A 24,159-nucleotide genomic window follows, 5' to 3' on the forward strand; every position below is an offset into this window, starting at 1 on the left:
TAGCCCCACCCCCTCAAGTTTTCTAGTCTTTTTACACCCCATAATCTAAGATATACTCTTTGATCCAGTGACACTAGCTTCCTTGATGTTCTACAAACAAGATGCTCCCTGTCTTGGCTCTGGGCATTTTCTTTGGCTGTCCCCATTCCTGGAATGCTCTCCCTCCTCATCTCTACTTCCTAGATTCCCTGGCTTGTTTCAAGTCCCAACTAAAATCCCATCTTCTCCAAGAAGCCTTTCCCAACTCCTCTTAATTCTGGCATCTTCCCTCCATTAGTTAGTTCATGTTTAATCTGTATATAGCTTGTTTGTACATATTTGTTTGCTTGTGGTCTCTTCCTTAGATTGTGAGTTCCTTCAGGGCAAGGGCTGGTTGTTTTTTGCCTTTCTTTCTACCTTTAGTATTTAGAACAGCGCCTGGAACATACTAGGTACTTAATAAATGCTTATTGACTGATTGATTTAACCTCTGTCTGCTTCAGTTTCCTTGTCTGTAAGACAGGATAACAGGATCGCAGCATTGTTGTGAAGATAAAATTAGGTCATATTTATAAACCACTTTGCAAACCTTAAAGTGCCATATTAATGCTAGCTTTCATCATCATTGTCATCATCATCATCACTATTAACTGCCAGGTTTCATACACTGTATACCTATGTGGGGAATGCTGCTAATAGGAAAAATACCTAGGGTCAAGTTTAAGGGTACCCAGGACAGGGAGAACATGATACTCCTCAGCTATATTTGAAGTACCCTTTTGGTACAATCTGGCTTATTTAGCTCTGAATTTTCTCCAGTACCTAATATCTTCTTCTCTTCATAATGGGCACTTAATTCATTGAATGAACTAACTGCACGTCTTATGTCATATAAGAAGTAACTGAAGGAAATAGTTTAAAGAAGACTTTACTATCTTGAATATTTTAAAGGCAATCAAAGGTTGTTTTTTTTTTTTTAAGTATTGGATTCATCTTATGAGGCTGAAGGAGGGAGAAAGTATACTGGTGGGGGGTGGGGTGCGGAGCAACAGGAAGGCAGATTAGGTTCAGCATAAGGAAGAACTTCCTATTAGAGCTGTCCAGAAATGGAAATAGGCAGTCTCAGTAACTAGTGAATTCCCGGTCACTGCACATGTCCACTCCTCTGGAATGCTGAATGCCTGAGGGGATCATCCATTGGGCCAAAGAGATTAAAGTAGATGACTTCTAAGGTCTTCTTAGACTTTAAGAAAGACCACTTTACGTTTCTAGGAGAAGGGAGGTAAGAGATCATCAAAGACAAACTCTGTCCACTTCATAGCTTGCCTATTGATAATTCCACTTAGGCAGAATTACAAAATATTACAGCTGAAAGTAATCTTAGGGATTATCTACCCTCATTTTGCCAATAGGGAAACTTGGGTTCAGGGAGATCAAGTGATTGATAGAATTGAGACTAGAACCCAGGTCTTCTGGATCCCAGCTCAATAACCTTTGAACAGTATACCCTATGCTTTTCACCAACTTGTAAGTGATTTAGTAGATATTCATCCTCGTCAGCCACTAATATTGACTTGGTAACCAATGTATTTTATAATCTACGAGGGCATAGGAGTGAATCAGTCCCTGGCTGATGATGAGTTCTTAAACAGAATGAGGACCGAGACCTCCTATTCTGACAAATAAATAATCAGGGATCAGCTCAGTTAGTCCCAAGCTTTTCTTAACTCCTTTAATTCAAACATCTGTCACTTAGTATAATTCCCAGGAGCTCTTAAAAAGCCACCCTAAAATCTAACTCTCCACCGGATGCATCTGAAATGGAAAGACTGTAGGAATAATGAAATGATTACATGAGTGCCACTATCACAAGACAGAGGGGAAAATCATTACCAATCAGCCTGTCCCTTGATTGTTACAGATCTAGTATTTAACACATCACCCCAAGAAGTGGCTGACCCAATCAATGCACTCTTGAAATGTGAAGAGATCAAGTCAACCCAGCTTTCTTTGAAGAATTAATATTTTTTGGACTTTGCTAGTGACAAGGCTCTTCACTCCTTAGCTTCATCACTTTCTTCCAATTCTATCTGGGATTCTTTAAGTTAACTCTAATTTTTCTTTCCCAATATGACATTTAATAAGGGATCAAGGGACATCTCCCTGAACAGTAAAAGTCTGAAGTCTGCGTGAAGGGCTCCCCGCTTAGTTATCAATCTACATAGCATACAAAATGTTAATTTATACCTCTATAGGTTACAAATTTGGGGCCAAAGGCCATGGCAATTATTTTTTAAACATGTTACTTTATGAACGTTCCCAAGTTTTAAAAAAGTATAGCTAGCCAGAGAAAGCATTCATAAAGCACTTACTTTGAGCCAGGCACTGTGTGAAGTGGTAGGCATACAAATACAAGCATTGAAGACACTCTCTACCCTGAAAGAGCTTACACTTATTTAAAATTTTTAATTTTGATGACAATCTTTTTCAATTAAAAAGCATTTATTCTTCCCCCACTGCAAAAATAATAAAAGCAAAACCCTTGTATCAAATGTCCAAAAATATATGTCTCATTCTGCATCTTGAGTCCATCACCTCAGTGTCAATAGATGGGTGCCATTCTTCATCCCAGGTCCTCTGGAATGACTGGCCATTGTACTCATTAAAGTTTCTAATTCTTTCAAATTTATTTGTCTTTACAACATTACTGTTATATAAATTGTTCTCCTGGTCGTGCTTTCCATCCTTCAGTTCTTACAAGTGTTACTGGGTTTCTTCAAAACTGTTCTGTTATTTTCATAGTACAACAGTATTTCATTGTATTCATACATTGTCATTTCTTAAACCATTCTCCAATTAAAGGTACCCCCTTAGTTTAATTCTTTGATACAAAAAATCTGCTATAAATAAATGTTTTTGTACATTTGAGTCCTTTTCCTCTTTCACTGATCTTGGGGGGAGTGGTGCAAGCTTAATAATGGCATTACCGAATAAAAATGGGGCATGTATGATTTAATGATTTGGGGGGCATAACTCCAAAGTGCTTTCCAGAATGGCTGGACCAATTCGCCCCAAAGGCTTTACATTCTAATGGGAGAAATCAACACATCAACAAAGGGGAGCTGCAACGCTGAGGTGGGAAGGAAGGGGAGAGTATATGTGTTTTCTGTCTCTCTCCTTTGTTTAGACCTAAAGTTTTGGACCATAGCTTTCTATTTTTGTTGTTTCTCAGCCCAGGCCCTAAAAGCAAGCTGTGCTCACAGCAAGTAGTTCCATTCATTTCAATAAATATTTGTATTACTTACATTGTACTTTCAGCACCCACCATCTTAACTAGGAAATGCCATATTAGGAGTCCCTAGAGGATCACCAGGTCAGTCCTTCTAATATAAACCAACATAATGTGACTACTGCTCTATCTCTTACTAAGAAAGGATGGAGGACCATGAAACTTTTAATGTTTGCTGCCTAAGCAGCAGACCAGGAAAAATGTGAGCACACATGTATTCCCCCTCTGCCACACACACACACACACACACACACACACACACACACAGATATGATCAAGCCTAAGTTTCCCTCATAGCTGTAGTGAATACAACCCTAATTCATACATCATAGATTTAGAGCCAGAAGGAACTTTAGATGTCATTTAGTGCAACTGCTTTCCTTCATTTTAGAGATGAGAAAACCAAGAACCAGAGGGTAATCTGACTTGCCTCAGGTTACACAGGTAGTAAGTGAAAGCTGCTATGAGATTTTTAAACTTGGGAGTATCTTAAATGTTTTAGAGAAACTTCATAGAAGTATGGGCTATAACTATATAACCCACTTTATACGGCAACTACCACAGTTTCAGATATATTTAATAAATGTCTCTGGATAGCACTGACAACTTGTGCATTTCCAATGAGAAGAAACATATTAACTTATTTTTATCAAATCAGACAACAGCAATCTCCCATTGTGATTCTCTGCTGCTTGTCTAAAAATAAAAATTTTTCAGATAATAAATAAATTCTGTGGGTAGGAGGTTTTGCCTTAATAAATAATTTAACTGCGGAGGTAAAAAAAATAATTTCTGACACTCAGCAGAAGGGGAGAGGAAGAGAAGGAAAAATGAGTTAGATAAATTGGAAAGAGAAATCTGGTGTACACTCAATTCCTTGGCTCTTACCATAGTTGCCCAGGCAAGATCTTTAGCCTCCAGGTTCATCCCCATATGTGTGATACATCCCGGATGTGTTTCATCCTTAGCCATTTTAGTATAAGGCTTTGGAATTTTTATCAATGTATGAGTTCAATTGAGACCAAAGAACCTGACAATCAGATACTTACTGATCATATATGTATGTATGTATGTGTGTATGTGTGTATATACATATATATGTATATATACATACGTGTATATATACATATATACATGTATATATGTATATATACACACACACACACATATATATGTATATAGTTTTCTGTCCCATTAGATTGGGAGGTCCTTGAAAGGGGGGACTGTTGTTTGCCTCTTTTTGCATCCCCAGCACTTAGCACAATGCCTAGCAGATAGTAGGCATTTAATAGATGTTTATTGATTGAATGATTGACATAGAAACTGTTTCTATAGATTCAATTATCATCTCTACACAGATAACTCCCTAATCTATATGTCCAGCCCTAATCTTTCTTCTCAACTCCAGCCCTGTATCACCAGATGTCAGTCAGTCAACAAGCAACCCAGGTTCAGCTTCCATTCTTCCTTACACACAGTATCCAATCAGTTTTCAAGTCCTGTTGATTCTAACTTCACCACACCATTTGGCCACATGGACCTCACCCTCGCTCAGGCCTTCGCTGCCTCCTACCTGGATTACAGTCATTGCCTCCTAATTTCTTTCTCTGCTTCCCTTCACCTCTCTCTTATTCATTCTCTATATGGACCTGCCAAGATAATCTTCCTATGGCATGCTTCTAAGACCATATTATTCCTCTGCCCATGACAGAGCTTTCCATGGCTCCTAAGTGCCTTTAAAAAAATACAAAGTCCTCAGCCTGGCATGTTGCCCTTCAACAAATACAGGTCACAGGCAGGTCAGACTAACTATTCCCTAAAGTAGTCATTTCACTTTTTATTTTGTGCATTTACACAGGCTATCTCCTCCTCCTCCTTCCCCCAATACCTCTCTCTGCACCATTGTCTTAGAATTTTGGTGTTTCTGTCACCTCCTCCATGAAGCCTTCTCTGATTTTCTCAATTGTTAGTGCTCTTTTTCCTACCCCAAATTACCTTATAATTTTTTATCTATTCATTTGTCATATCACCCAGTAAAATGTAAACTCTTGATAACAGAACTATTTTTTCTCCCTTTCCTAACCATAGGACCTCACACATAAGAGATATTTAATAAATGCTTGTTGAATTACTTTAAGTGGCAGTAACTACAGTCAAGATATTATAGAAGGCTGCCAAATAGGACAAATTTGGCATCCTTTTTCCTTTTTTGGATTATTTTTTCCTAAGTACCAACCCGCCAAAAAAGAATCTTTGCCAATGAAGTCTAAGAAAAATGACAATACAAGTTAAGAAATCTTTTTTGTTATTTTTGATGCCTCTCTGTTATTTATTCTTCTGAATCTGTTTCTTTAAATCTGCCCCAACCTTTAAGCCTTTTAGATTTCCCATATTCCTCCATGCCCACCCCCCCCAAATTTGAGTCTAGGCTGGCATAATGTGATTTCATGACAACTGAATGGGGTGGGAGATGATAAGATTGTGGCTGGATATCGATCTAGAAGGGACCTCATAGACCATTTTGCCCACAGGAGTTTAAGTGCCTTGAACAAGGTCCACACAGATAGCAAGCATTAGTGGTGGGATCTGAACCCAGGTCCTCTGACTCCAGAGCCGGTGCTCTTTCCGTGTGCCACATCACCAGGGAGAAAGTTATTGCTGTTGTGATTTTTAATCCTCTTTGTAACTTCCTAAAATAACCACATATGATGATGCTAACTGTGAGCACCAATGCCATTAGTCAGGACATGTAACAGACATCTGAGAGGAACAGAAGAATAACAGAGGCTACCGTGTTTATTGCTATCCAAGTATGAAATGACAGGACGTCAGTTCCAGCCTTTAGTAGGAAGAGTCTAGAAAAGCTCTGAGCTGGAAAAGCAATGTAGCAGAGGACTAACATAAGAGTGTACATATTCTGCTTGCCCGAGTCAATATTAAATACCCTGGGAAAATAACAAATGCATGAATATTTACTATTGCGGTAGGAGGCAGTTAACTCAGAAAGCAAGGCAGGGAAGCAGTGCCTCCCTGGTAAAAATGGTGAGCTATAAGTCAGGAAAAATGGATTCCACACATGTAATACAGGATACTGATTTGGTGCTTGGGACTGGAGCCCACTGCTAAGGATGTTGGGAAATACTGCTCAGAAAGTAAGGGGATGCTCAGAATGTAGTCAGGACAAAAAAAGGAAAGCAAATATGTGTGTATGTATATGTATAAAAATATGTGTGTATATATGTTTATATGTGTATATATCTATGTTATAAGTATATATTGTATGCATGTATTATATGCATATATATGTAAACATGCTATATGTATGCTGTATGCATATGTAATTTTGTGTGTGTGTGCAAATATCAACTCAGACCTTCAGCTTCCTTGTCAGAGTAGATAGGGCTGGTGGAATAGAATTTAGGAAGGACTTAACAGAAAGAAAGGGCTTGGGAAGAATGGAATCAAAACATACAGTTTCCATTTTGCGTTGGTTTTTTAAAAACTTTTCTGCAACTCTGTTCTTTTGTCTCTTATCTTGTCTCATCCTCTTTAGATTCTCTTTCACCTCCATGTCCCCCAGCCCTAAGGATCTTCATTTGTTTCATGTCTGTTTTGATGATCTCTTAGTAGGGTATTTACTGATCACAATTCTCTCAAAGATATTCTTCAAGACACATGAATAAATGGTTGGGATACCATAGCAAGACACATCTCTAGAGACTGCTCCCTTGCACCACCAAAGGCTTTCCCTTTAGCTACATGTTCTCCTGTGTATGGGGAGACTGGATATATGAAATATGTATAATCATATCCTGATATCCAGAGGCATGAGGGAGGTCAAATGACCTGTGCTGCCTCTTCACACTGACATGACAACACCATATAGTGACCGCACATTCCTCAGAGGCATCATCATTTCCTGGTCAGGGCAAAAACCATCCCAGTGGAGTCAGAAGCAATATTCCTCCTCCATAGACAACTCTTCTGCAGGTGGAACAATATATCAACAAACTTTTAAAGCGCCTACTATGTGTCAGGCATTGGGTTAAGTGCTAGAGGTAACAAAGGGAAAAAATGAAACAATCCTAGTTCTTATGGAACTTAAATTCTATTAAGGCAAAATAATACATAAATGTTTAAATATATACAAAATATGTAGAGAATAAATATGAAGCAATTTTTTTGGAGGGAAGCACTAGCAACTGGGGTGAGGTATGGATCAATGAGAAAAAGCCTAATACAGTAGGAAACATCTGAGCTGAACTTTGATGGAAGTCAGAGATTCTGAGTACAGCCTTTCAAAAGAACACTGGGGATTTCCCCCCTCTCCTGGTAACATCAATTTACTTCTTTCCTTTATTACTGTACTCCAGTAAAATGAGAATGGGCTTTCACATGAGAAAGAACTCAATAAGCACCCAGGAGAGGGAGTGTGGAGGAGAGACACTTCTCACTATTCGAGATTGAATGACTCTTGTTAAGCTACTTCTCTCGTCTGTCAAATTGAGGGGTTGGACCTGATTAGGAGTTCTTAACCTTGGGTAAATGAATTTGTTTTTTTAAAAAAATATTTTGATAACTATGTTTCAATATAATCGATTTCCTATGTATCTTATTTTATGCTTTTAAAAACATTGTTCTGAGAAGTGGTCCCTAGACCTCACCAGATAGCCAAAGGGGTATGTGAGGCAAAGAAAATTAACAAGCCCTGGATTTGACCATCTATAAGGCTCCTTTCCAAATTTAACATTCCTTTGTCTACTTCAAGGCTAACACCTGATGTCTTTGTAAAGAACGCACACTACGTATTCCTGAGTATGTGGGGATGTGGCCAGTTCTGGGATGGGGGAAGTAGCCAATATGCTGAACTGATGGCAGTGCATCAGTGCATCAGGCCATTAGAATGGAGAAGGGAGGACAGTGTCATATATTTACTGACTCATGGGCGGTATCTTATGGATTAGCTACTTGGATGCCTATATGGAGGAATCAGAATTGGGAGATTCATGGCAAACAAGTTTGGGGTAAAGAGTTATGGGAAAATATATGGGACATATCTTTGGTTACGGATTTGTCAGTTTTTCATGTTGATGCTCATGCAACCCTGACCACACCAGAATGTGAGTACAATGCACACGTGGATCGACTAGCAAAGATTGCCACTGAATGTATTGTCCCTACTCCAACTCCAACTGATGACTCAGCCTTAGCAAGATGGGTCCACCAGACTGCCGGCCATTTAGGGGTCCAGGCCACCCACCGATGGGCACAGGATCGAGGTATCAGTATCTCTCATGTGTTGTTAAAACAAATAACAGAGGGGTGTTGTATATGTCAATTAGAAAAAGAATGAACTCTTCCTAGGATAGTAACTGGAGAAATAGCGAGGGGAAAAGTTCCAGCCCAAATTTGGCAGATAGATTATATTGGCCCACTACCCCAGGATAAAGAATGTAAATATGTATGTACACGTGTTGACACCTATTTAGGTGTACTAGTGGCTTGTCCTTATAAAGACGCAACTCAGAAAAACACCTGTAAAACCCTAGATATTGTAAGTTTATACTATGGAACCCCAATGCATATTCAAAGTGACAATGGGTCACATTTCAAGGGCAAAGAAGTGAAAAGATATTGTGTGTTGAATAATATAGAATGGATACATCATATTCCATATTACTCACAAGCATCTGGGCTGACTGAAAGAATGAATGGACTGTTGAAAGAACAGCTGAGAAAATTAAGCTCTAATAATTCATATTGACATTGGAAGATAATTTCTATATTGCCTTACGTAATTTGAATAATAGGCCCTTAGCAGGGAGTACACCTCTAGCCAGAATGATGACCCCAAATTTGCAGATTAGAGAACAGCAAACACGTGAGATCCAAAATATTGAATTTTGGACTGTGAGGGAAGATGTCCCCCTACCACGTCCAGGAACACCTGGTTCGGCAGGATATGATTTACATTGTATAGAGAATTTTAGGTTGAATAGGAAAGAGATAAGAAAAACCCCTACTGGAGTATGTATGAGAATCCCCAAGAATCATTTTGGATGGATATTACCTAAACCAGGATTAGAAGCTCAAGGAGTACATGTATTGGCTGGAGTGACAGATTCGAATTATCAAAAAGAAATTGTTGTGACACTCCAGAATTTGGGTGAAAAACCTGTACAATTTGGTAGGAATGATAGAATAGTTCAAGTGGTTATTATCCCCTGTGAAAACATACCCTTTGTGAAAACTGACCCTCCTCCCAAAATAACTACCAGAGGGGCAAAAGGGGCTTGCTCCATTGATAGAGTAAAGTTGGGAGCTAAGGTATGGGTAAAATGGAAGCCAGATGATATTCCAAAGGCTGCAGAAGCCATAGCCCATGGGAAGGACAACACTGTAACAGTGGTCTATTCAGGGGAAGGTAATTACCAAATCATACCCCTGAACCATATATTTTACTGTGAATAGGGCTATAATATTAGATTCATGGATCCCACAGGTATGGCTGATGCTGGTAATTACCACAAGCCACTCAGAGGGAAGGTGACCTTGTGTGATTAACGGATGAAAGCTTGTACATCTGGGGAAAGGCTGGGAGGACAATCCTAGTCTCTATCTAGGATGGGATCCTCTTGGCTTAGTTTCCTCATTGTGTTCCATTTAAAAAGGAACATTTCCCATCTGAGTTTGGCTCTGATATTGGATCTCTGCATAACTGAAATTTCAAGTAAACTGGAGATGATTTTATTTGAAGTATAATAGCCCATACTTGCCTACTCTTTTTGTTCTTTGTTTTGGTTAACCTTGTCGCTAGTTCTGTCTCTTGTGGGCTTAAGCACCCTGCACTTTCCAGTGACTGCCTGAGCACGTAGCATTCTTGGAATTCCTGCCAGCTCGCTAAAGAACTGACCTCTGGAATGGGACTCTTTGGGGCAGGGACACCTCTACATCTAATTTCAGCAAGAAGAAACTATGGAAAATGAGACCTTCACCCCTTACCCCAAGATTTTGAGCCCCAATTGTTTGAGAGGGGCGGGAAATGATGATAGTGTTCCGTGTACTCATTTTGTGTTATCCTTGCTATATTGTTTTATTGTTATGATATTACTGATCCTATGTAATGGATACAAAGATCTAGGGGTGGGCATTCGAATTATTAATAAGTATTTTGGGGATGACTGATTGAAGAGATTATCTTGCTGGAACCTAGGGGTGGATCACACTTGAATTGCAAACCAATATTTGGGAGTGTCACTGAATGATATGTTTGCTTTATTGTGAATATGTTTTGGTTTCCTGCGTAACTGGATCACAATGTTCTAGGATATATAATTTAATTTAAATTATGATTGGATTGTGCATCCTAGAACATTGTGAGGGGTGGAGTGTGGCCAGAGTGGCCTTTGTTTTCCTTGAGTGACTCAGCTTACCTCATTGAGCCTTGCTAGTTGCTGCTGCTTCTCTTCCGGGAAGCGGAGAACTTCCTGTGTGATGAGTCATTGGGCTGGCTGAGGGGAGGTGTTAACTCCAGAGCCACGCCCTATTGGGTGTTAACCAGGTCTACGCTAGGGGGAGGGGCCAACTCAAGAACCAATCAGCCCTAGTCATTCAGGCGGCACTTGAGAATATTGAAAACTCTATAAGAGGGGAGAGGAGAGCTTGAAGACCCCTTTTCCTTTTCCGGTTGGAGCCAGAGACGCCTACAGCCAAAGCTGAGCTGCTGGTAGCAGAGCTGACCCATGTGGAGTGAGGAGTGCTGAGCAACGGCTGGAGGCCAGTGGGTAATCTTCTTACCGTAGAAGGGAAGCATGTATACGATTTTGCCTTATACCATCTCGCTTCTCTGTGGCCTCCTGGTTACTCTTGTGAGGCAGACTTATTGGGGCTGGAAGCTTTTGATCAAAATATCAAAATGGGGATGCTGGTTTGTGGGCCTGTTACTGTGGAGTGTAAATACATGCTTTAGTTCTCCTGCCTTCTGCCTAGAGAATTCCTTATATCCTGCGGTTCAGAACCTTTCAGGCACATATGAGATTCTCTTTGAAATCATAAATTCTGCCTTCCTAATATAGGGGGACAGACAAGGTAAGGAAATAAGGATTTATTAAGCATTTGATATATACCAGGAAAATTTGTTCTGTTGTACTATGAGTTATTTCATGATGGACATTTGTCTGTGTGTACATGGATGTCTTTTAATTATCAGAAAGCTTGAAAATTAAAAATGCTGGTACATTCCAAGGGTTCTTGTGATAAGTCATGTAAAATCACACTACCCAAAAGCTATGCTGCTAAAGAAAAAAAACCGGAAAAGATAGAAACACAAGAAAGATTTAGAACTCTTTACCTCCATGATGGGGCTGGATGCAAGGACTTTTTCTTCAATGTTGGTTTCACTGGAAGAGCCTCCAACTGTGGCAAAATATCGCATGGCATATTTAGCTGACACTGTCTTTCCAGCTCCTGACTCCCCACTTACTATGATGGACTGGTTCTTTTCATCTCTGCAAAGTCAAAGAAAAAGGGGACTGGTCAACCCTTGCCATTGAAAGCACACATTCTCTGTCAAGAGGATCTGTTTGTAAGATTTTAAATCTGGCTTGTGGCTTCTCCTCCGCATCCTTGGTGAGTTTAAGCAGCATGATCAGCTCAAAATTAAATTCCCCTACATCTGCCCCAATAAAATCCAACCTTTCCCATTTTGAGTCTTGAAAAAGAGAGCAGTTTCAAGGGTGTTTTGAGCAACTAAAAGCAATACTGTTGCCTTTCTCTTTATCGGTCCCCCATTAAAGCCTAAGAGGAAAGAAAGTTGAATCCATTGGTAAATATCATTCATTGAGGATCTATATGCAGTGTCCAATAGCTGATACTATAAGAAACTTGCATCTGACTACCCTTACAGCTTGGCACAATATTCACCTACTCCATGAAGTCTTCCCTAATTGACTACACACTACACGGATCAAGTCATTAATTTCATTCCTTAAGCATTTATTTGTTTATAGTTTATGTTATATTACCTCATACTGATTTTTGCTTACTAGTTGTCAGATGGCTCTCTCCAACCCTCTTGTGCTTTCATTGAAGGCACAAAGTTATTTTCCTCTTCCTTTATGTCCCCCACAATATTCCATAATCTAACACGTTCAGTGGTGAGCATTCACTAGGTGTTCTATCAATGTCTGCTGAATGAATACACGAATGAAAAGTCCCAATGAGTAACATGTTGATTTCTATCTCCTTATAGCACAGATGTTGGAGATCAAGATAAAATGAAATGAGTGATTTAGGTAAAATAGAATGAAGAACATCATGACAGAATTTAGTCCATTAATGCAAACAATATGTTAAACCCCTACGATGCATAGGACACTGTTCTGGGCTTTAAAGAAAATATAGGATGTCCAAAAAGGACTTTTGGGATACCCAATAAGTAGTTTAGATGAGTGCTTTTACCCTCAAAATTCATACTGCCTAGGGAATGCTTAATGTTTGTCAAAAGAATGAACATCACAATGAATGCCACAAAGGGTTTTGCTCATCTCTAGAAATCAACTGGTAAAAGCAGAGGATGGTTACAAACCTAAATTCTGCCTTTTAATAGCTCAAGGTCACAAAAAATATGCTATCCCTTTTGGGGACTTGGTTTCCTCATTTGTAAGATGAAGTTGGACTGGATAATGATCTTAGGGTGCAGAGGAAGGAATCTCAGAGATCATTTTACAGATACATTAACTCAGGAGGAGAGAAGTTAAGTGTCCTGCCCTGGGTCACACTTCAGCAGAACTTGGATTCAAATTCACGCACCCTGACTCCAAATCTAGTGTTCTTTCAATCATACCATATCCAAAGGCTTAATCTCTGAGGTCTCTTTCCAGTCAGAACTCAGGGAACTCCACGTGGATGGGGATTATGTCTTATTTATCTTTATTTTCTCCCATGTCAAACACAGCACATTATATCAAGTAGACACAAGACATATTTGTTGAACAAATTCTTTGCTTCTAGTTCTTGTTGTGTTGATATTCAATGCGAAAATTAAACTAAAAATTAAATGCATTACTCCTTAAGGGTTTTGTTTTGTTTTGTTTTCAAGTGGGAAGTAATAAGTAAGCTTTGTGTGTGTGTGTGCGTGTGTGTATGTAGATAGATTACATATGCATGTATGTGTACATGCGCACATAAACACAAATATAGACACACATATATACACAAATATAGATATACGCTTGTGTGCACATATATATGCCATATCTATATCTACATAGCTCCATCACTCTCTTTTTCTATCAATCTATCATCTCTCTGTTTATCTACCTAACATGGGGAGGGTGGGCAGGATACACAATAGACCAACGAACATTTTCTAAGCAGCTACGATGTGCCAAGCATTGTGCTAAATATTGTGGAAACAATGACAGAAACAAAAAAAGCTCCCGTCCTCAAGAAATCTTGCTTTCTATCAGGCTGGGGAAGAGATAGAATGTACATCTGTACGCAAAAATAACAGCAAAAATATAAGGTCATATGGGGAAGGGCACCAGCAGCTGTGGGGGAGGGGCAAATTGTGTACGCTTCATGTCGAAAGTGGCATCTAAGCTAATTTTCAAGGCAACAAGGGATCCTAAGAGGCAGATATGGAGAGTAAGTGCATTCCAGGCATGGCGGATAGTTGATGCAAAAGCATTGGATGGAGAAACACAATCAGAATAACCCAAGATCTGGCAGCTTCTACATTAAGAGATCAAAGGGCTTGGAATACGATATTCGGGAGGTCAATGGAGCTAGGATTAAAACCTAGAATCACCTACCCAGCAAAACTGAGTATCATGCTCTGCTGAGGACCCTCCGCCTTCAACAACCAACTTGTGGGGGTCTGTCATCCCCCACACCCAGGCCTCTGCCTAGCAAAGGGCCTGATCTCGCGGACAACGAATGGGGCAGGAGCCAAAGGTGTTGAGTGACTCCATTTATTGTTTCAGCAAGCAGCATTTTTATATCTTTGGTGACGTAGGCATTAGGGCTGCCCTACTTTCCTCCCCTTCTCTTCCTGAGCTAACCCGAAGTTCCCTGTGGTCAGGCAGTCCAGGCAAAGAACCGGAAGTTCCCTGTGCTCTGGCAAGCCCAGACAGAGAGCCGGAAGTTCCATGTGCTCAAGCAGGTCCGGGCAAAGACCTGGAATTGCTATGGAGGCAACAAAGGCGAGACCCCTCCTCCTGGCTCCATCCATATCGCAGAGCCCTGAGTTTATCTCAGCAGGCCCTGGGCGTGGAGGTCCGAGGCAGGGCTCAGCTCTAACTCCACCTGTAACAATGCTCCAAGGCAAAATGTGGGCTTTCAATAAAATAGAGGACTTTCAAGCTTTCTCAGTGAAAAGACCAGAGCTGAATAGAAAATCTGACTTTCAAACACAAGAATCAAGAGAAGCATGAAAAGGTAAACAAGAAAGAGAAATCATAAGGGACTTACTAAAGTTGAACTGTTTTGTTTACATCCCTACATAGAAAGATGATGTGTATGATTCATGAGATCTTAATATCATAGTAGCTAAAAGGCATATGCATATATATATGTTTATGTGTGTATATGTATATAAGTGAATATGCATGTATGTACATATGTATGTGTGTGTATATATATATATATATATATATATATATACACATATGGAGAGAGAGAGAGAGAGAGAGAGAGAGAGGACACAGGGTGAGTTGAAGATGAAGGGAAGATATCTAAAAGAAATAAAATCAAATTAAGGGATGAGAGAGGAATATATTGAGAGAGGGAAATAGGGAGAGATAGAATGGGGTGGATTAAAGCAGTTCTGTGGGAGGAGGAGAGAGGGCAGGTGAAGGGGAATGAGTGAATCTTGCTCTCATCAGATTTGGCCCGAGTAGAGAATACCGCACATACTCAGTTGGATATCTTACCCCACAGGAAAGAAGAGGGAAGAACATAAAAAAAGGCGGGGATGATGGAGGGGAGGGCAGATGGGGGTGGAGGTAATCTAAAACAAACACTTTGGAAAGGGGACAGGGTCAAGGGAGAAAATTCAATAAAGGGGGATGGGTTGGGAAGGAGCAAAATATAGTTAGTCTTTCACAACAAGAGTATTGTGGAAGGGTTATACATAATGATACACATGTGGCCTATGTTGAATTGCTTGACTTCTTAGGGAGGGTGGGTGGGAAGGGAAGAGGGGAGAGAATTTGGAACTCAAAGTTTTAAAAACAGATGTTCAAAAACAAAAAAAAAGTTTTTGCATGCAACTAGAAAATAAGATACACAGGCAATGGGGCGTAGAAATTTATCTTGCCCTGAAAGAAAGGAAGGGAAAAGGGGATGGGAGGGGAGTGGGGTGACAGAAGGGAGGACAGAAGGGAGGGCTGACTGGGGAACAGGGCAACCAGAATATATGCCATCTTGGAGTGGGGGGGAGGGTAGAAATGGGGAGAAAATGTGTAATTCAAACTCTTGTGAAAATCAATGCTGAAAACTAAATATATTAAATAAATAAATTAATTTAAAAAATAACTGTCTTTGATTTCTATTTTCCATCTTGCCCTTTGCCCATAACTCAAAACTCAGGTTATGAACAGAAGGGAGAACAAATCAATCTGGGATAAAGAATTTCCTGCTATAATCAAGAACAAACTATATTTCTATTTGTATACCAAGAACCACATTCCAGAAATGACTATGGACAATTCAAAAGTCTGTCCTAAAAACCCAGGTCTTCTTCATTATTGTTTAGGACAGTGGTGCCAAATTCAAAATCTAAATTCTACATAAGGATCTTGCCCATTGCATACTGACCTAGAAAACCACATGTTTACATTAACAATGTTCTACTATATTTATATTTATTTTGTTAAATATCTCCCAACTACATTTTAATCTGGGGTGGGGGGAGTGGAGATGTGTTTGACATCTCTAATTTAGGAGACTACAAACACAAATGGCCTATTAGACCATTTAGCTGGTATTAACAGTTTATTGTAAATTGGCTTATATCTGCAAGTTGCTCAATGCTGTCTTGTGGAAGAAGGATTAGGCTTGTTCTGTGTTGCTCCAGAGGACAGACCTAATATCAACAGTGGAAATTATAAAGAGATAAATTTTAATTCAATATACTGTCAGTCAAAAAGCACTTATTAAGTGCTTACTATTTGCCAAGCACTCTGATAAGTGCTGGGAATACAAAGAAAGCAAAAGGCAGTCCCTGCCTTTGATCAAATGGAGGAGACAGCATGTATGCAACTATGTACAAACAAACTATATATAAGAAAATTAGGAAATAACTAATAGAGGAAAGGCGCTAGAATTAATAGGGATTGGGAAAGGCTTGTTGTAGAAGGTGGGGTTGTAGCTGGGACTTGAAAGAAGCCAGGAGGCACAGATGAGGAGGGAGAATGTTCCAAGAGTGGGGAAGCCAGTGAAAATGCCCAGAGCTGAGAAATAGAGTCTCTTGATGGACAAACATCAAGAAGGCCAGTGTCACTGTGTTGGGATGTAAGAAGACTAGAAGGGAGGGAGGAGCTAGGCTAGGAAGGGCTTTCAACACCAAACAGAAGACTTTATATCAGACCCTGGAAGTGATAGGGAGCCACTGTCAGTAGAATAGAGTAGAGAGGTGACATGGTCTTTCCCACACTTTAAGAAGATCCTTTGGTGGCTGAATGGAGGGTGGAATGGAGCGGAGAGAGGCATTTGGTAGGCAGACTCACCAGCAGGCTATTGAAATAGTCACAATAGTCCAAATATGAGGGTATAAGGGCCTACACTGGGGTAGTGGCAGTATCAGAAAAGAAAAGGGGGAGTATTTGAGAGATGATGCAAAGGTGAGTCCAATATACCTCGGCAACAGATTGGATATAGGGAAAAAGAGATAGTGAAGAGTCAAGGATGATGCTTACATGGCTAGCCCGGGGAACTGTGAGGATGGTGATGAAGGGAGTGAGGTTTTGGGTGGGAAAGATAATAGGCTCAGTTTCAGACATGTTGATTTTAAGATGTCTACAGAACATCCAGTTCAAGATATCTAACAAGCAGCTGGTGATGGGATACTGGAGGTCCACAGAGAGGACTGGATAAGTAGATTTGAGAATCATCAGCACAGAGACGATAATTGAATCAATGGGAGGTGATGAGATCCCTAAGAGGGAGAAGAAAGGAGGGCCTTGTGGGAGGGTAAGACCTGAATGAAGATCCAGTAAAGGAGACTGAAATGGAGCAGTCAGATAGTAGGAAGAGAACCAGAGAGAATGGTATCTGAAAACCTAGAGAGAATCGAGTATCAAGGAGAAGAGGGTGATCAATCCAGTAGGAACTGATAATTAGATCCCTCCAACCCAATGAAATAAACTCCTTCATCAAGTAGTATGTTCCCTGTCACTGAAGTGTTCAGAAGCTGGATGACCACTTTGGGGGATTTTATACAACCAGTCTCCTGAATTAGGAGGGAGAGTAGACCGGATGACTATTACTTTCCAAATCTCAGATTCTATGACAAATTGTCCAACATCACATCCAACAGAGAACAAAGGCAGCTGATGTATATGTACATGAGAGAGTCACCAGCAGAGGAGAGAAGAGCCTCCTGTGTAGAGTAAGAGCACAAGACAGTGTGAAGGCTGAGGAGTCCTGGATTGGGAACGCTGGTGAGCACCATGAACAGTAAATGAGGGATAAAGAGAACATCAAGTCTGGGTGGTAGGAGGGAAGTAGCATGGAAAGGGAAGGTGGGCAGGCACTGAAAACAAACATTGACAACTGTACATTTTGCTGCAGGCTGGTGACAGCTCTTTACAGCCTCCATTATCAATCTTGTTCTCAACTGTCATTATCATTCCCCAAGATCCTTTCTCTTTGGAAGGATATTCAAGTACAGGTCAGTGTTTCGGAAGACTAGCAACAACTGGCAAGTGTTACTCTTCTATGCCTTCACTGCAAACTGTATTAGATGGAAAACTATTCTGACACCAGGAAATACAGACAATACAGACTGCAGAAGAACCCTTATTATACTTAATAGGGAGTATCATTTTTCCACTTCAGCTTCACAGTGATTCTCCTTTTCTATTTATAAACCTCTTAGGCGCAGTATGATACAGGTAATAGCAAAACTAATCGCTTCCACTGGCTTGCTGTTCCCATGAGGAACCATTTCCATTCCTCGTGTGGTCACAGAATCAGATACTATTTCAGCTGAAAGGAACCTTAGGAGTCTAAGATTCCATCAGATATGCAAGGCAAGGGAAGGACCAAAAGGATAAGTGTCTAGTCCAAGGTCACACAGTTCACAGAGCCAGGACTAGAGCTCCAGTCTATTAATTCCCAAACTATATTGACTGCCCTAGATTTTTATTCATCTGCAAACTTTTACCGACCTAGTCCTAATGCTAAAGCCTATTTATTTTTTTTAAAGTGACTTCTTTTGCTCTTCCTTAACTTTATATCTTGTTCTGCTTTTCCCTCAGGCTCTTGGGTCTTCCACCCCATCATCCATCCTCACCTCCCAACCTCATTCCTACAAGAAAAACAGCAAGTGCTTCCTCTTTGCATCTCTGAATGTCCTCAAGAGCTATGGTAGAAAATGTAGAACTCTCAATATTAGTGCATATTATAGTTTAGGTGGGAAACGCTGCACCAGTGCAAACTACTGATACATGCCACCTCACAGTGGTTTCCTCACCTAGACTATGGCTTAGGATATGGTCTATACAGGGAGACCAACTTTACTTCTTCATCTATAAAATTAAAGAGCCCACTGGATGATCTCCAAAATCTATTATGAATCTACTATTCTGGGGGTCTGTGCAAGTAATGTATGTATTGTAGTCAGACTATACTTAATCTCCATATCAACTTCATTTTTCAGCTAGTGTCTAATGAGTCAGCTATATTATATTAATGAAGTTTGGAATAATAATAACGATAATGAAGTGCAGCAGCTGGTGGCACAGTGAATAGAGTGCTAGGCCTGGAGTCAGAAAGACTCACGTTCCTAAGTTTAAATCTGGCCTTAGGCACTTACTGGCTGTGTGACTGTGGGTAAGTCACTTAACCCTGTTTGCCTCAGTTTCCTCGTCTGTAAAATGAGATGGAGAAATGGCAAACTACTCCAGTACCTCTCCCAAGAAAATCCTAAATGGGGTCATGAAGATTGGGACAAGCTGAAAATGACTGAACAACAAACATATGACCTCTGAATTCAGCGAATCTGGATGAAGATGAATATGAGGAATAACTTTTTTTTCTGTGATTCTGGATATCAGCTAATCAAGAGGTTAATACTATTAATTGACTGCACTAACTGACATTTATATGAAATTTTAAAGTTGGCAAAGCACTTTATATAGGTTACTTCATTTAAGCCTCACATTAGGTCTATGAGGAAACTTACTACTAGTATTATAATCCTCATTTTACAGGCTAATGAAACTGAGTCTGAGAGAAGTCCAGTGGTCCGCCCACAATCATACAATGGATATATTTCAGAGGCAGCATTCAAACCAAGTCATTCCAAACTCTAAGTTTAGGAATACATCAATTGTTCCTTGAGCACTGAATTTTAACATGTATACTACATTAGTCCAAATATAGGGCACATCCCAACATCCCTACTTCAATCTGGCTTGCATAAAACCTGGAGTGTGGTCAATAATTGATAATATTTTCACTTTATACATATATATGTAAAGGCATTTATGTGTGTGCCTATACATATTTATATAGATGTACCTACACATACACACACAAATATAATTTTAGATTCAAAGCCTATATTTCATCTACATAACAATGACAGCTATTGGTTTGCAGAGCACTTTATGGATGTTAGCTATATTTATGCTTGTACGTATGATTAGTTCCTAGTGTTTAAGGTCAGGGACCATGCTTTCTACTTATTTTGTATCCAAGAAAACAGCATTGATGACATTAGGTGTTCAATTAATCCTTCCCACCTTAATTAGAATTCATAGTGATTTCTCTGTGATGCAGCTTAGGAAGTAGGTCATCATCAGGCTTTCCCACATAATACCACTCTGTTTCTTCTCAGCCATAACTGTTACTAAAATGCTCTTTATGATTCTTCCTCTTGGATTCAGTCAGCCTGATACTTTTGCTCGGAGATATTTTCTTCTTATAGCTCACCAGGAAGGTAATATATACTACTATAATTTTCTTATGCTCTATTCATAGGCTCCCAAAGTGAGTGATACTGCCCCCTAGGAGGCGCAGGAACGATCCAGGGGGCCGGTAGTAGCCTCTGGTACAATTAGGGAGCATTGAATAAAAATAAGGGGGCGATGGAAGAACAAGGAAAGAGAAGAAAATTTTGAAAAACTGTTCACATATGTTTCATCTGTTGTGTAACAGAGTTACAGAGTGGTTGCATTATCTTCCAAATAAACACACAAAATACAAGTAATAACTGATTAGTGGTCAAGTACACTGACAGGTCTTTACAAGAGAGTGTTGGCAGACAAATGTGTCACGTGTTGTTTTGGAAGTCCAGCATGCATAGGCAGGAATATGTGCGTGTGATGACTTGTTTACAATACGATACTATATGGTTACATGATGCGATTTTGAGTCATCAAAATTTCAATGCAGGAAAAAACCCACAAATTTACATTATTAAGTTTAAGAGGTGTCATTTTTTAAAAAACTATATTTTTTAAAAAGACACGATTAAAAAAAACCATTAAAGCATTTAAGAAAGTTGATTTCCAGGGGGTGAGGGGACATTGAGTAATTTTTTTTTAAAAGAGGGCAATAGGCCAAATAAATTTAGGAACCTCTGCATCTAAATTCAAGATGTAGATGTAAATTTATCTGTATTACGGCTAAAGACCAGTCATTTCACAATTGCACAACTTAATGCCTGGAGGATTTGTCCTGTGAAATTTGGATTCAGTCAAAGGGTTGCACTTGAGAACCTAGAAGGTCACATGTGGCCTCGACGCTGTAGGTTCCACACCCCTGGCCCTGGACTATTACAATAGCCTGATGGTTGGTCTCCCTGCCTTATGTTTCTCTCCACTCCAATCCATCCTAAACTCAGCTGTCACTTTGATCTTCCTAAAGTTGAGGTTTGACCTTATTACTACAGTATTCAGTAAAACCCAGTGGTTCCCTAACCACTCCTAGCATCAAATATAAAATCTGTTTGGCTTTTAAAACTCTTCATAACCTGGGCCCTTCCTACCTTTCCAGTTTTCTTACACCTCATTCTCCTTCACACACTACGCAGTGCAATAACACTGGTCTCATTGATGTTTAGCACGGTATCTCTCAATTCTACAAGTTTTCACTTTTTGCCCTCTATAGTCCATATGTGACATGTCTTTACTCATCTCCACCTCCTAGCTTGCTTGGCTTTCTTCAAGTTTCAATTAAAGTTCTACCTTCTATAAGAGACCTTTCCCAGTCCTCCTTAACATCAGTGACTTCCTTCTGTGGTCAGCTCTAGCTCATTCTGTCTATACCAGGGGTGGGGAACCTGTGGCCTTAAGGTCTTTGGGTGTGACTGAGTCCAAGTTTTACAGAACAAACCTTTTTATTGAGGAGATTTGTTCTGTGAAGTTAGGATTCAGTCAAAGAGTCACACTTGAGGACCTAGAAGCTACAGGTTCCTCACCCTGGTCTATACCCTGTTGTTACATAGCTGTTTTAATGTTGTTTCTCTATTAGATTGTGAGTACCTTTCTTTGTCTCCCCAGAGCTAAGCACAGTGACTGACACATAGGAAGTGCTTAATAAATACTTGCTGACTGATTGACCACGTTTCATATATTAATGAATACTAGTACTCTGTGCTTGTGGAAATTTAAACACAGTTTAATAATATATTTATGGTTAATATTTTCAAATCAGCATAGAACATTTTATTTGAAGTGAACAAAAACTAAAATTTTAAAAAGAGACTGGAAGGGTTTTAATTCAAGAATCTGCTATTCTCCACAAAATTTTTTTTTGTTTACTCAGGATATGTAGATGGACAGACAGAAAGACACAGACAGACAGTATTTGAAACTCTGGTTAATATGAAGATTATGGATGTTAAGTTTTCCAAGGAAAAAAAGGACAAACTCCTTATTAATTGATCCTTCAGATAAAGCACCACACATTTAAAATGATAGGCTTTAATGTTATTAAATTAATGATGTTGAAAATCTCCACTTATGCTTCTAAGATGTAAGGGTGAATCTAGCAAAAATGTTAAAGGCACCAGAAATCAGATTTTAGCACAATGAATCACAGAACCTTAAAATAGGAACAATCTTACAGCTTATCCAGTCCAACCTGATACAAGAATCTCTTCTACAAGATTCTACTTAAATAGCCATTTAACAATAAGATAAGAAAAAAGAAACTGGAGAGTATAATCAGGGCCAAAAAGGAGATAAAATAATCTCCAACTGCAAATGATATGATGATTCACTCAGAGGAACCCCAAATATTCAAGGGAAAAAAACATTAAAATTAACCCAGGCCACCTGTTCTTAGTAGAAAGATAGTGAACTATAAGTACAGAATAAAGGTGTGCACACAGACACACACGGGGTGGTAGGGAGGGAGAGGGAGAGGGGGAAAGGAGGGGAAGGGGGGAGGGAGAGAGGGAGGGGGAGAGAGAGAGAGAGGGAAAGGGGGAGCAGGAGGGAGGGAAGGAGAGAGGGAGAGGAGGGGGGAGGGGGTCAATGTTTTAATTTGTTTTAATATTTTACTACAATGCTCAGTAATACTTGATTATACTTTATTGTTACAAGGAAGGGTTCTATGGGAGTGGGATGAGGTATATGAAATCATAACATCAATCCACAAAATCATCAGCCTTTTCATATATTATTAACAAAACCCAGCAAGAAGAGATAGAAAAGGAAATTCATTGTTTAAAAGAACCTACAGAATCCATAAAATAGCTGAGAATTAACCTTCTAAGATACATTCAGGACTAAAAATACAACTACAAAACAATTACAGAAATAAAGGAAGACAAGTGAGTGGAGAGATGTTCGGTTTTGCACCAAGACAACATAACAAACATCACGATACTACCCAAGCTAATTTGCAGATTTAGTGATATATCGAAATAATGCAAAATTCTAGAAGATTCTACAAAAAAGTCCAGAAGGTCAATAATAAAAAGTAGGGAGGAAGGACATCTTACATTACCAGATCTTAAACTATACTATATACCAGAAATCAATTATTAAAAGAAATAGAGAAGTTGAATGGAAAAGACAAGACCCAGAAGCAATCACAGAGTCATATAATGTCTGATAAACCCAAGAACACAACCAAGACAAATATTCCCTAGCAGACAAAAAGTAATTTGGCAGACTTTGGCTAATACATTCACACCCAAATTAGTATCAAGATAAAAGGCTTTATTATAAAAAAAAGTTTTTTTAAACTTTTAAAAAAATTTTAAAAGAAGAGGCTATATCTATGGTTGGGAGAAAATTCTTAAACAAGAGACAGAAATCAGGAAAGAGAAAATGTCTGTTTTATATAAATTGAGATTATATGACGTTAGAAAAATTTTGCAAGAATAAAATCAATGTAGGTACAATAAAAGGTGTCAATTAGGGGAAAAATCTTTATAGCTAATATCTTTAAAAGAAATTAGCTGTCTAAGATCTATAGAAAATAGTTGAATATCTAAAAAGAGAATAATTCCTTAATATATAAATATTTAAAGGATACAAAGAGGCAGTTTTCAGAAGAAGAAATGCAAACCATCAATTATCATGTGAAAAAAGGCTCTAAAGTACCAAAAGTAAAGTACTAATGAAAGCAACTGAGGTCTCTACTTCATACCCATCAGATTAGCAAAGATGAGGAAATTTTAGAAGAACTCTCGGAACAAAGGAACACTA

The 24,159-nt window shown here is 39.3% G+C and overlaps 1 protein-coding gene across 1 annotated transcript in view; it reads right to left on the reverse strand.

The window, feature by feature from the left end:
- The window catches only part of MYO5B (myosin VB), a 549,419-nt gene that overhangs the window by 255,456 nt on the left and 269,804 nt on the right, over positions 1-24,159 (reverse strand). Inside the window, exon 5 of the mRNA XM_036756694.1 lies at positions 11,619-11,775. Within this exon, the coding sequence (XP_036612589.1) occupies positions 11,619-11,775 (157 nt within the window). The remainder of the gene's footprint in view (positions 1-11,618; positions 11,776-24,159) is intronic.

The sequence above is a fragment of the Trichosurus vulpecula genome, chromosome 1, assembly GCF_011100635.1.
Source record: "Trichosurus vulpecula isolate mTriVul1 chromosome 1, mTriVul1.pri, whole genome shotgun sequence".
Classification (NCBI taxonomy): Eukaryota; Metazoa; Chordata; class Mammalia; order Diprotodontia; family Phalangeridae; genus Trichosurus; species Trichosurus vulpecula.